General features: G+C 51.5%; 1 protein-coding gene across 2 annotated transcripts in view; it reads right to left on the bottom strand.

Annotated features, from left to right (window-relative positions):
• Positions 1-23: 23 nt before the first annotated feature.
• The window catches only part of ZFP91 (ZFP91 zinc finger protein), a 15,889-nt gene continuing 1,934 nt past the window's right edge, over positions 24-13,978 (bottom strand). Inside the window, exons 2-11 of one of the 2 annotated variants that reach the window (XM_017730461.1) lie at positions 13,571-13,596; positions 8,426-8,641; positions 8,196-8,232; positions 7,677-7,766; positions 7,230-7,352; positions 5,567-5,617; positions 4,961-5,039; positions 4,577-4,691; positions 3,973-4,072; positions 24-3,649 (exon numbers count right to left, since the gene is read on the bottom strand). In XM_017730461.1, the coding sequence (XP_017585950.1) occupies positions 3,139-3,649; positions 3,973-4,072; positions 4,577-4,691; positions 4,961-5,039; positions 5,567-5,617; positions 7,230-7,352; positions 7,677-7,766; positions 8,196-8,232; positions 8,426-8,641; positions 13,571-13,596 (1,348 nt within the window). In that variant the 3' untranslated portion in view covers positions 24-3,138. The remainder of the gene's footprint in view (positions 3,650-3,972; positions 4,073-4,576; positions 4,692-4,960; positions 5,040-5,566; positions 5,618-7,229; positions 7,353-7,676; positions 7,767-8,195; positions 8,233-8,425; positions 8,642-13,570; positions 13,597-13,978) is intronic. The other variant, XM_008630766.2, reaches the window with a different exon arrangement.

Below are 13,978 nucleotides of genomic sequence, written 5' to 3'. Positions count from 1 at the left end.
CAAAAACAGTCCTTCGGGCTGGGTTGGTTTTTCCTCAGTATGTTTTATTTTGGTTATGCATTACCCAGAGCAAGAGGGAAAAAAACCCCTGGAATTGAAAAGCAGCTTCCCATGAATTCCACAGTGTGCCTGGCTGGGGGTCCCAGGGCTGGGGGGTCCCCATACACCCAGCAGCCTCCCTGCCACCCCGTGGCTACTGCAGAAGCTGCTGAGCTTGGGGAGCCCCTGGCCACAGTAGCCCCCAGTCCCAGCCCGGTGGCCCAGGGTCCCCGAAGTGCTGCCCGTGCCAAAGGGCCCCATGCCCCCTCCGATCCCTCCCAGGGAGGAGAAAAAAAAATAAATACAGGGGGAAAAAATACAAAAAAGTTTATTGCAAACTACTACAATAATTTATTGAAGCAAACTGCATGCGAGTGAAGGAGAGACATCGAGGGGAGGAGGAGCTGCAGGAGGGCTGTGTCAGTTTTAGAGCTTCAGAGGGGCATGGGAAGGGAGCTACACATCTCTCCTGCACCAGGGGCGAGCAGGCTGTGGTTAGAGGACAGACAGGCACCTGGCCATGGCCAGAAAAAGAAAAGGGACAGCTACAAGAGGTGTCATGGAAGGGTGGGGGTTTTTTTTTAAAAGGATCAGAGATGTCCAGGCTGGGAAGCAAAGGAAATGTTTGATTTTGCATCCCAGAAGTGCAGCCAGGGGCAAACCCTGCTCCGCTGGGGCAGATGTGGGATGAGGCAGCCTCCCCCAGCCCCGAGCCCAGCGCCAAATGCTGGGTCACCAGAGGTCAGCAAGCCCTTGGCCCAAAGGCGTTTTAGTGCCATCCCTCGACCAACCAACCCCCGAGCTCTCCTTTAGTGTCCGCGCAAGGCTCTGCCCACCCCGCACCTCCCCCGGGCACAGGGCCCAGCAGAGACGCAGCTCCAGCAGCCCCGAGGGCCGGCAAGTGTCCCCAGAGAGAAGCCCCGCACTGAACTGAACTGCTGGCCTCTAGTCTAGCTGCCCCTCTCCAGTCTGCAGGGGGAGGGGACCAGCTGCCACCCAGAACGTTTCCTGCTGGAAACCACAGTAAAGCAATCCAAGCGAGACGCTGGATCATCCCAACTGAAGGAAGCTTAACACCATTCCAACGCGGAGCTGCCACCAGGTGTGCTGCTGGGCCCTCACCCCAGCCAGGCTGCTGCCACAAGGCACAGGACACGCAACTGCTCAGCCTCGATCCGCCCCAACACCAGGAAGTGCTTCAACTTGCTCTGACAAAGGTATCAGTGTAAGGGGGAAGGGGAGGAGGGAGGGGGCAAACCAGGACAAACGGCCCAAGGAAAGCCGTCATGTTTGGGCCACAGCTGGATTTCCAGGCATCACAGGGGACAGAGTGGGTGTTCAGAGTCAGTTTCCTGTTAATCCAGTTAAATTCCGCGTTTTTATTGCGGTTTTCCAGACCCCAGGTACCCGACTTCAACAAGCTGCTGTGTGCTACAGACCAACTCAGCTGATCTTGTGCTCAGACAAGATACTTCAGCCCTGCTCCCAACCCCAGAAACCCAACCAAAAAACAAGCAAACGAAAAAAGCCAGGTTATTCTTCACCTCTTCCAAAACCGCTACGAATTCAAGGCCACTGAATCTCCACGCAAAGTTTCAGAGAAGAGCAAAAAAAAATCCAAGTCTCCATAGCAGACACATCTTATCCTATGTAAACTTTTCCAAGGGCTCAAAGCTGCCCTAACTACACCAGCAGGCAACGCCTGACCCACCACGTTTCAGGGAAAGCTGGGGTGTCTGTGCAGAAGAGAGAAGCTTTCAGAACATGGCTACACAACACCACCCCCCCCCCCAAAACGGGGGCGGGGAGAGAAGCTGACAGCCCCTTAGTCCCCTGTCAATCTATTGCCTTGGATAAACAAGCCTGAGAAAACCATATCCAGTCCCTGCTTAACTGCATCTTTGTCTAGACCTGGAAAGGAGAGGCAGAGTCCGATGAGGAGCGCCACGTCCCCCAGCAGCAAGCAGCGCTCGGCTGTCCCGAGTCACAAGGACAAGCTCCTGGCTAAACACGTCCTTCCCCGAAAGGCTGGAGGCAAAACGGGCATGTAATGCGAGGAGCTCACCCGGAGCTGGGAGGGAGGGAGGGACAGCCCATCACTCACCTCATCCTCCTGCTAACACGCTGCTGCCGAGACTCCCACTGCACACAGGCTCTTCTCCAGGGGCTCTCCCTCTACTCTGGAAGAGCTGCGAGACACATCTGACTCCAGAGCGCTGCCTTCACCTCGGCTCTCCCAGCTGCTGGCACGCCGGCACTGGAGCTCCCTGCACTGGAGCCTACTGGGAAACAGCCTGAACCCCTTCCACCCCCGCCCCCTAAGAACAGAACTAAAAAATACCGACCCTTTTTTAAACAATAAATAAGGAATCTTGTTACCACAACACAAAAACGAAGCATGTTCAAAGTGCAAATTACTGTCGTCAAACTGGGATGCTCCTCCTCGCCTCTCCCACGCAGGGCTCCTGTAGCCCCCGGGCCTCTCCGAGCAAACACGATCTACGAGCCAGGGCGTTCCCTCCCTCCACTTCCTGCCAGGGCTGGAGCAGGGGAGCGCGGTGGGAGCGGGACGTGCGCTGCTGCTTCACAGCTCACCCTGCCGAGGGGCTAAAGTGCCAAACTCCCAGCCCCGGCAAGGAAGGAGGAGACTGCAAGGACCAGAGTGCAGCGGTGCATAGAAGTCGGGGCCGGGGGCAGAGGGAGTCCTAAGGAACTTCTCCGGAGCATGTCCAATGCCTTTTTGTTTGCCAGCGGGGCCACGCCAAGGAGCCAGAAAGGCAAATGCTTTGGGGTAGAGCGAAGGGTTTCGGCAGTGCCCCCTCCCTTGGAGAAATCCACCGCTCAATCCAACTTGCTCTGGCAACGGCAGCACGTGCCCCTTTCCACAAAGGGGCCGTGGGAGAGAGAGAAGTGGTTGGGAGAAAGAGGATGTGCTGTGATCCGCGCTGGAGGGGAGCAGACCCTTCAGTTATTTACTAGTATTGTAAGTTTTGTTTAACTTTCCTCTCTTTCAGTAAGTGCCTCCTCCTTTTTTTTTCTTTCCTTTTCCTTTTAAATACAGAGTCCCAACTGTCCCAGCACCCGGGTGCTCCCCCGCCACTAGGGTCCAGTGGAATCTGAATCTTCGATGAGCACCTCTGTGCTGGCTCCCAGCATCTCTGTGTTCATGACCAGCCCCTCTGGGTTCGCGCCGCTGCCGCTGCCCACGAAGAGCTTGCCGTCGGCCACCAGGCTCACGCGCTCTGCCCCACCACAGTAGGGCTTTGGCATCCCCTCCGAGCTCAGCAGCAGGCAGTCTGCTGGGGGAGCACTGCCCAGGGGGTCGGGGAGCAGCGGGAGGCCCTGGCCATCCGTGGGCGGCACGATGGCCTCGGGATTAGTGCCCAGGATATCCGTGCTGGTGATCAGGGCACCCGCGTTGGCAGCCAGTGCTTCAGCAATGAGCACTTCGGGGTGGCTCTTGGCTTTGTGGGCCACGACGCTGTCCTTCTTCTCGAATTTCTTGCCACAAATATTGCAGGAGAACTGGTAGAAGGAATCTGCATCGTGCTTCTTCATGTGCCAGTTGAGGGAAGCCTTCTGCCGGCAGGTGAATCCGCAGATCTCGCACCTGCGAGGGGACAGCGAGGAGGTCACAACAAAGGGATGTCCACACATGCTCATAGGGACAGCAGTAGCGAGGTGGCAGCCCAGGAAAACAGCAGGGGCTCGCTCATGTCACTGCAGCTCCTGCTCTGGCTTTACCTACTGAGGGCTTACGTTCCCCAGATCTGCACCGAGACACTGCCCCGAGGAGCAGCTGACACAAGTGTGCGTTCAAAGAGAGCCGGGACACCAGGAACAGGCCCCGGCCCTGACTTCAGGGCAGCTCTGCAACGGGAGTTTCGGGGGTCCCTCAGAGCAGGAGGGCGAGGTACAGGCAGAGGTACTCACTGCAAGGGCTTCTCGCCCGTGTGGATCATCCGGTGCACCGCCAAGTTGTGGGAGCTCTTGAAGGCCCGGGCGCAGTACTCGCAGATGTAATCCCTTTGATCTGAAAGACAGCAGCAGTTGAGCATTGCTCTCCCACAGACCTGCTCCCTTTCCCAACACTCAGGTGGTGCAGTAAAGCTGCCCAAGAAGGAGCAGAACTACAAGTTCTGGGAGGCACAGCAAAGGAGGAGGTGTCCCACGACACACCGCAGCCGCTGATCTGGAGAGGCGAGGCATGATTAAGACTCTGCTAAGAGCTAATTATCCACGCTGACCAACACTGAAAGACTGGTAAATTGGGATAAATCTTTATCTGCAGATGTTTATTCCTCTACAGAGCCCCTGAGTGATGCTTGCCAGAAGGAGAATTAAAACCTCTGTAGTCTATCTCTTTCATTTCCTTAAAAGACGTTAATCCAGAAGACAGCAATACCCTGCTGCTGCAAATCTATGCCACCTGACTTGGCTTCACCCTCCCCAGAAGTCCTAGAGGCTTTTCCCTTTTTCCCCCTGTCTGTTCACTGACCTGAAGAGGAGTTTGTGTCTATTTCCCACCCCCCTGTACCTGTGTGATGTTTGGCATGCCGCAGGAGCTGCTTCTGGAGCCGGAACAGCCGACCGCAGGAGGGATGAGGACACACGTATTTTTTCTTCAGTAAGTGCTGATATTTTATGTGATGCTGGAAAGAAAAAGTGGAAGTTTGCAGACTGTACATGGCTGAGTGAACAGCTGAGCTTCACTCAAGTTTAGATCTCCACTGGAAAATAAAACACACGTGGACCTGCAACCTGACAGACACTCATACACACGGCCGCAACTGGCCACAATTAAGTCTTCCAAAACAACGATGTCAGGAAGGGGTGTGAGTGCCAGTGCTTAGCTGCCCGTTCCAAGCACCCCTTCCCTGCCCTCCCATGTGCCACAGAGGAAGTGAACACCTCCACCAACCTGCAGGTACCGTGGGTGAGCCAGGACCGTGCCGCAGCCTTCCATCTCACAGCGGACATACTGGATCGGAGGCTTCTTCCTGGGAAATCGGCAAGGAGAGGGCCAGAGTGCTTGGCTGCTTATATGATCAGGTGATTCTATAGATAAAGGTTCTATATACATTCTACTTAGAATCACAATTCTCTGTGTCTGTGAGGGGCTGACGCCTCTGATGCCACAAATAACAAGTGCAAGCACAGCAGAGAACTATTGCTCCAAAACCCCTGCCTGGGCTGTGACAGAGCTGCTGTCCAAGAGCCACCTCCTGTCCTGGCACTACTCGAGGGTTCTCCCTAGAGCTGGGAAAACCTCAGGAGACACAAAACCTTACTGCTGGGCAATACCACAGGAGGGATCGACTGAGAAGTGGGGAGGGGGCTGGTTCACTTGGAAGGAATCAAACCCACATCCACAGGGGAAGGAAAAGAGGGAAGACAAGGCATGCTGCTATTTTTGGTTTTTATTCCCTTTAAGGCAGAGAGATGGCTTTGGGACAAACCACATCTGCATGCAGGACACAAGGGAAGCAAGTCTGCAGAACAGAACTGGGCTGAGAGCATCACTTACCTTCTCTTGGGCAGCCTTGGGCTCTTGTCATCCTTTCTCCTCCTTCCCCTCCTGTAACAGGGATACAGAAACAGGACTGAGAGAAGCTTCTTTACATTAGCAGTGGGCAGAGACTTTGAAGTGTATGCTGTATTGCCTCATTAACTACATGGTCTAGAAAAAAAACTGAGTGCAAGCTGGAGACAGATTCAGAGGACAGAGAATTCCAGAGAAATAAATGCTTCACGTGGTCTGCCCTCTCAATCCTTCCTGCTTCCTAATGCATTTTTCATAAACGTGTAATTTTGCCAACGCGGTCTAGAACCAACAGTGCACCCTATTTCCTCTGCTCTGTTGGGGAACATTCCACACCATGGGAAAACATCCATCTGCTTGATCAGGAAGAATGGGATTAATGACCCAGCAGCTATTTTACAGGCCTCTGACTTAGCCACAGCAGCTTCTGTACCTGTCAAGACAAAAATCTGGGCTCTGTCTGAGCAGACCTGTGCTCACATGTAAACTGCAGCCTCCCAAGCCACAGCTCTGCCCAGCTGGGCCTGCCTGACCCCATTGCTGCAGAGACACTTGGAGCAGATTGATGGAAGCATCTTCTAGACTCTACTGAGACGTCTGTATCGATGGCCAGCCAGGAACACGCTGAACACACACTCAGCATTCAAGCCAAGCCCTCAAAGGAGCTACAGGTTTTATTACGCACAAAAAAGTAGTGTCTGATTCAAACAACGAAAACCTCAAGCCTCAGAAAGCAGTCTCCAACAGACAAAAATATTCTCAAAATATCAGCCTCCTCACTCCTCTCCACTGTCAATCAGCAGCAGCTCAGGAACAGCAAGAGAAATTACACCAGCAGTGCACGGCAGGTCAGCAGAGGGAGCCCGGGCTATTCCAACCACTCAAGAGAGGAGCTGAGGTATGAAACCAGCTCCTTTTCCTTTTTTTCCCCTCCCAGCAGAGGGAGCCCGGGCTATTCCAACCACTCAGAGAGGAGCTGAGGTACGAAACCAGCTCCTTTTCCTTTTTTCCCCTCACATTACCCCAAAGAATGGCCTTGACACAGTCACATAAACCAATCCCCCTCTGTTGCCAGGAGGAATGCTTCAGCCGTGAGTTCCAGCGGCAGCACACCCGAAGGTGTCGAGCCACTGGCGACTGACTGGGTGGCAAAAGTTTGTTGTTTTACTTCTCAAAAGCAAGGGGAAAACAGCCGATTTTCCTGAGCTCTGGTGTACTCCCATATGTACAAAAAGGACACTTAACCACACACACAAGGTATTCCAGTGACAAGATCTCCCAGTGTCTGCCCCCAGCACACAGCAGGAACGCTGCCCTCTCACACTGGCTTTTGGGATGCACTTCAGGCATCACAATAGAACCCACTGTAAGGACACCCTGAAGTATTTCCCACTGTGTGGTCACACCCAGGGAGGCTGACTAACCACAGGATGATGAAAAACCCCTCCACTTAAGCTAAACTCTGAATTTTTGTGGCTGAACACAGGCAAGATGTGAGGGCACAGGATAAACAGTGCTGCCCCATCAGCTCTCAGGCCCGGAGGAGGAGGCGGGGGCAACCAACAACAATTAAACACTGTTGTACACCAGCAAGAATGCAAAATACACAGCACACACACTGGCATGTGTATCTGCAGAGTTTACTCACTTCCTTGGTGGTTCTTCATCCTCCTGAAACTCGTTCTCTTCTTTCACTTCCACTTTAATCTCCTTCTGCCTTTCTTTTTCCTCTTTCCCCTTGCTAGCTTTTCTCCTTTGCTTTGGTGCTTCCCTGCAAAGACACAAATACAACACATTACTCCAATACTCTTCCCACTGCCTGCTTTTTACAAAGACTTAAACAAAAACTGGACCCAAGTTCAGGTCTATTCTTCAAGTGCCGCTTTCAAGCAGAAGTAAGAACCAGGCTTAAGGAAGCACCCAGCAAGGCTCTAAAGGCTTCAGTCCAGAGAGAAGAACAGTTCTGGCCAATGCAGGCAATGTTTAGAACCAGATCAACTAGCACAGGTGCTTTGGGGCATATTAAGCTAATTCAGGTAACATGCCCATTATTTTTTTTGGTCTAAATCCCCAGTAAATCCATAATCCAATATACTTCTCTAGGTGGGGCTTGTAGGTCTCATCTCTGGGATCATCTTTGAAGGGAACTTCTTCCTCACTGATGAGCATCTCATCATCATCGCTGCTGGGAGAAAAGGAAAAGAGAGGACTTTGGCAGCAACAGCTTGGCCACTACTGCAAGAATGCCTGTGCACCATGCCCCAGGATGGGAAGGACACTGTTACACAGCACTTCCCCATCCCGCAGGACTGGGAAAAGGTTGCACAGCTTGCACTGACCAAGGAGCACAGCGACAACCAAAACAGGCGAGAGCAGTGTCCCCTCCTGAAGCCACCCACCCACGGCAACACAGCTAGCAGGTGGAATGCCCAGGTCAAATCTTACTATCCGTTTCTCTACAGTATCTCCTGACATCTGCAGTGCACGCTGGAAATGCAAAGGCCAGGGACCAAAGGACACAGAGCTACACTGGGTCCCACAGGACGTTTCACACAAACGTTTTATTTTCAAGCAACTCAGGCCCGAAGAAACACCACAAAATGACGTATCCTACCTGACTCCATCTGGACACTGATGCTCTTCTGTGACCACTGAAAGGAAAAGTCACCATTAGGTTTCAAAGTGTGTTCGCTGCAGTGAGCTCATCTGTCTCACGGCTCCGTCGGCATTCAGAGCTGGGAGTGCTGGTGGCAGAAGGCACCCGTGACAAGCAGCACCACGCCAGCACCAGCCACATGCCCAGAGTGACCCCGCAGCCGTGCCCAGGCCTTCCGTGCCACGTACCGTACTCCAGCTGGTCGGCGTTGGGCTCCGACTTGCAGACGAGCTGCAGGGAGCTCGCCTTGGATCGGGAGGCGCGGGAATTCTCGGAGTCACGCTGGCGAGCGGCGGCCGCCGTCCGGCTGCTGCGCCAGCTCCGGCTGGGCCGGGCCGGGCCCACGGGAGAGCCATGGCTGAGCACGCTGGACACCTCCTCCTCTTCCTTCTCTTCTTTGGGAGCTGAAACAGCCGTTGCAGTCTCTTTCATCATAGTAGAAAAAATGCCTAAATCCTGTCATTAAATCACACCTTAAATCACGGCGGCCCCTGCCCACTGTGGGAACCTGCTCAGCCTTCTCTGCTGAGCCAGGACACTCCCCAGGCCCTTACCTCAGAAAACCTTCCCTTAAAACTCTCCTCACATTCCCTCTAAGGAAAGACACTACTATTTAAAAGCTGCTTATATTTTCCCTCGGATAAAGGCTTCTAAGACAACGATTTGCTGGCTCTAAGCACAACAAAAGAGACACTCATAAACCTCAGCAAGTGCTTTATGAAAGGCCAGCTTCAAAGTCAGGCCATGTGAAAAGTCATGTTGAGAGAATCCCCCAAACATATACTTCACTGGAGTTGTACACCTGGAAACATCCCTGAGGGATCTGAGCCGGATGTGTCTGGTGCTGCGCTAAAGCAAAAGGCATCACCAACACTCTTAGCCTGAGGTCTCCACGCTTATTTACAGCTTGTACAGGTGGTTTCCTTTTGGCTCATGGCTGGTCTCCAAACATGCTTTGGCAAGATAACAGAGCTGGCTGAAATGTCTTGTGAGCAAGTCAGTCCCTTAAAAACTAAAATTCCCAAGTACAGTTCATTCGATCTCACTTTTTGGTGCTTGCTGTGACACTGGGCCTCCAGGAACTCAATGCCTTTTGTAATGTTACGGATGATCACAGAATGGTTTGGGCTGGAAGGGACCTTAAATCTCACCTTATTCCAACCCCTGCCACTAGTTCAGGTTGCTCCAAGCCCTGTCCAACCTGCCCTGGAACACTTCCAGGGATAGGGCATCCACAGCGTCTCTGATCCCTCCCAACCTGCAACATCCAGTTTTGCATCAAGCCTTCTGAGCCAAACGATCCTTTTTCTCCTAGCATGTAGTTTGCTTTGCATTACTCGCTGTCTGATCCTCGATTAACAGGGTGGGAATAAGCAACATTTGGCTGGAAAAGTCTGACTGGAATCCCAGATGTGAGGCATAACATTCTGTTGTAAACCATCAAGTTGATGTCTTACACGTATAAACCTCAGCACCAGAGCATGAACTGCACCTTCTTGGCTTTCTTTAGCAGACCTCAAGGTGTGACTGCTGCCATGTTCTCAGTCCTCATGGTGAACATCTCAGGTTTTTGAACGCTAAATCAAACCCAAAGACACTTGAAACCATCCTCTAGAAACTCCCCCCTCAACCACTACCGTGTTGCCAGGGATAGCACACGCTGCTGCTCTGGAAGAGCTGTATTCCCTTGGGAGATCACGCATTCAGCTGATTACTCATCACTGTAAAAATCAGGCTCGCAGGTCTGAAGCAGACCTGCCTCAGAACACACCCGGACAGAGCACACCCCTCACCCAGCAGCTCTGCTTCCTTCCTCTGAAGTGAAGGTCTTTGATAAGCCTTTTCCCAGGATGTCTCCTTCCTACTTCCTCTGCTTCAGCACGGCTATCGAACAGATTCAGGGCATTTTTACGCGCTGAGAATACCCAGGTACGTCCCAAACCCCACCCGGAGATGCATCAAGTATTTACTTTGCAGCAGAACTCGCAGAGTGATACAGAGCTGTGAGCTGAAAAACCTTCCAACTCTAGACCCTCCCAACATGGTCCCTATCCAAGCAGTCAGGGCTGCACCAAGAAACTTCTCTCTGTCAAGTGTTCAGCTGCAGGAACAGCTGGAATCAGCAATCACCAAGGCTTTGCCCAAAATATGGGAAGTCCTAGATTTGGAATCAATTTTTGCCTCTTTTTCCTTCACAAAAAAACAGATTAAAAATTGTCAGCCAACACCAGTCCCTGAGAGAAGGGACAAGAAAAGGAAACCTGGAAGGACACTAACAGTGAAGTTGTGGCCTTGTTTAGACAACCAAAAGACAAGACTCTGGGCACTGCTCTGCTTTTCAACAGAGCTGAACTTTGACTTAAAAGGCATTTGAAAGCATCTTACTGACCCTGCAGACAATCTCAGAAAAGACCTGTGTGCAATTAAGTGAAAGGAAAATAAACTACTAATTGCTAAGTTAAAAAACTGTTATGAAAATAAGTGCACCACGACATACGCACGCCTCTGAGATTTAAGGCAGCAACCACACAGCAGATAAGGCACCAAACACCTGCTGTTATAACGGCATGGACAAAAATGAAACTCAGGAAAAAAATCCAAGTGCAAAGCTCCATCCAAAGGGCTCTTCCCCACCAGAGCACTGCAGAACTGTACAGCTGGGACACAGGAAAACCCTTGGAAGGTTTGGGCAGTCTGAGCTATTCAAATTCAGAGCATTTTTATAAGGCTTGGTTTTAAGTAATGACATTTCTCTCTCCAAACACTGACAAAGCCTTAAGGGAAAGCAATCACTCCCAAAAGGAGCATGAAGCATTAAGAATAAAACACTGAGGTATAATGTGAGTCCTCTATGCACAAACCCATTTGGTACTACCTGAGTCTCAAAATTTTTTGGTTTTCTTTTATATCTGCCGAGCCTGACTGTTTTCCTAGCCAAACCCCTGGATTTGAGAACAGGCTTCCAGGGAGGTGACTCTCCTGACTAAAATGAAAACGATTCCCACAAGGATACAGAGCGCTGTGAGAAGTCAGATGTGAATTCTGCTACACAGCGACTGCAGCTACACAAATTCGTTTGTAAGCTGAGATTAAACGTTCTACTTATGCATCCAGTATTCCTGTGGGCACACGTTGGGAAATCCTGCCACTGCATGACTAAGCAGGCGGCAGGGAATAGCCAGGGAGCAGGGGCTGACACTGCAGCTGCCCCCGTGCACACCGCTGTGGTGACAGTCACACTGGGGCTGTGGCACAACACGCACCTTCGGCTCTCATCTCCCTGTAATCTCCCCGCCAGACCTGCACAGCCAGAACTCCCCAGGGGATGCTGGGGAAGCCTGATCCCACGGCTCTGTACAGGGAATATTCCAAACTAGATTTAGCAGTTGATAGTAAAGGCTAATACTGCAGTGCAAAAAAATCAATTCCATTTCAGGAAACACTAGCACACAATTCCAAGCCCTCACCAGAAGCACTCAGCACCTTATCCCAGCTCCAAGCCAGGTGAAAGGACAAACGGGATTGTGCCTTCCAGGCGCACAGGGGACTCCTGGCTACCAAAAGCCCTGTTGTGCAAGGAAAGCTGCTGCTTGCTTACACTGCTCTGGCTCCTTCAAAAACTTCTGCTAAAGCCCAACAGGAGGAGCAGGGAGAAGCTCCTCTCCAGCTCCTGCACAACCTGTCCAAGGAGGACGCTCCTGGCCCGTTTCCAGGTCCTCGCCAACCAGCACAAGGTGCACAAGGGCTCCATCCAGCGTGCAGCCAAGACACAGGAGTGCAGCTTCCCCACTCCTGTGCTTCTGCAGACTGAAAAACAAACCAGAAACAAACAAACACCCCCCCACCCCGATCTCCTCTGGCCCAGAAGAAGTCAGCACTTCCCTGTGCCAATTTCCACGCAACTGTTCCTCCCATCATTTCGGCTGCAAATCTAATCGGGGGGAAAAAAAAGAGCCCCAGAAGCTGAACAAGTGCTTTTTCCACCCTCACCTTCAAGCACAGCTGAAACTCTCAGAGCCCAAGTTAGAGGCTAAAATGGCTCGAGTGCAGAGCCCCCAAACCTGTGAATTTCAGACTGACAGCTTTCACCTCCTGGGGTAAAAATGGGAATATTCTGCCCACTTTCTACCACTACCAATAAATATTTCTGCTTAAACCAAAAAAACAACCATGACCACTGAAGTCTTAACTCTACACACATATGAAGGCAAACTTTTTTACACCTTTCAGCAACTGTGCTTTGAAGTAAAAGGCTGAAGCTCTGACATTATGCTGCCCACCCTTTACACAGTGAGGGGTAAAAGCACAGGAGCTGGGCTCAACACACAGTAGTTAATTCTGCTTCAGTCTGTAAAAACACACCTTGCCAGCTGGAATTGTGATGGATTTCCACACCCAGATGGAATAAAGACTTGTAGGAGGAAAGCTAAAGAGTTACCAAAACACGAGAATAACAGCAGCGTCCGAGACACAACTGCTGGCAAACAAACCCGGACAGCTCCAGCAGAACAGGGAATTCATCTGCACAGGTGTGTGACCTCCTTTCCTCAGTGCTTCATTCTGCCACAATTCTCTGGTGCCAGATCAAAAACAACACTACACAAAGCCCTTTGCTTGGACCTGTTTCAGAAGTCATCACCACGTAAGGAGCAAAGCCCTCTTTTTTTCTTTTTTTTTTTTTTCTTTTTAGTTGTTTGTGGGGGTTTTTTTGGTATTTTTTTTTTAACAAGAAGTTGTTATACAGATGCACAAAGTTCACAGTTTGCACTGGAAAACAAAAGTTCTGCTCCAGGTCGCAGATCCCCACAGTCGGGGCTCTCATGTTCAGACCCTACTCACTCCCCCAGTTCTGAATAATTTTCTCTTTCACCCCTGAAGACATCAGCGTAAAAAAATCCGTAATCCACTAAAGCTAAAAAAGAACAAGTGTGAATATCTGAATGTGCCGATTTCCACACAACTTCCCCAGGTCTCTCTAGGGTCTACACCTATATTGCTGAGCACAGAACAGAAGTGAGCCCAGGATTCACCAACTGCTTCGGACTGCTGTGCAACAAGAACTGTCAGACCACGGAGCAGCCCAGCCTCACGCTCCAACAGCCCGAGTGCTTTTTGGGACAGTAAGATTTTGCAGGTTGGGCACGTGCCAACAGCAGCAGCAGCTTATCACAGTTCCACAATCTTGAGAGAGACCTCAGAAAGAAACCGCACATCACTCAGCACCAAATCATTCTTTAAAAGGAAGATCCAAAAGGAGGATCTGGCTAACCCGTGGGACAGCCCAGACTTTCTAGATGGAACACAGCACGAGGAGTGAGTAATTCAGCTCTTACCTTTACCAGCGACTTTATCTGCACACCTGAAAAAACACAAAAGCAAGTGTGAGAGCCAGACTCTCTGGGATGGAGACAGACACAAGGAACTGAATGACACGGAAACGAGCCCCAACTCCCCAAAGTCCCGATGCCTCTCTGTCAGATCATTGTTTTCAACCCCTCATGCCAAGGTGCGTTACTGCAGCCGCAGGAAGCTGAAGGGAACTATAGAAATATCCAGCAGCAAAGACCCAGCCCGGCCCAGGACAGTTATGACCGACCCAGGGGGATTTTGTGCGTAGAACAGGGCAGAACAGCTGCACTTCCAAAGGCTCCGGTGTCCCGCTCAGGATCAAAGGTGCAGCGAATGCAGCATCTCCCCCGGGAAGGTGGATCCCACCGCCTCCCTCACCCAGACCTCCGGCA

Source organism: Corvus brachyrhynchos, unplaced genomic scaffold, assembly GCF_000691975.1.
Source record: "Corvus brachyrhynchos isolate BGI_N302 unplaced genomic scaffold, ASM69197v1 scaffold323, whole genome shotgun sequence".
In the NCBI taxonomy this organism is placed as follows: domain Eukaryota; kingdom Metazoa; phylum Chordata; class Aves; order Passeriformes; family Corvidae; genus Corvus; species Corvus brachyrhynchos.
The sequence above is the reverse complement of the archived record's forward strand: the minus strand, read 5'-3'. Positions and strand labels throughout refer to the sequence as shown.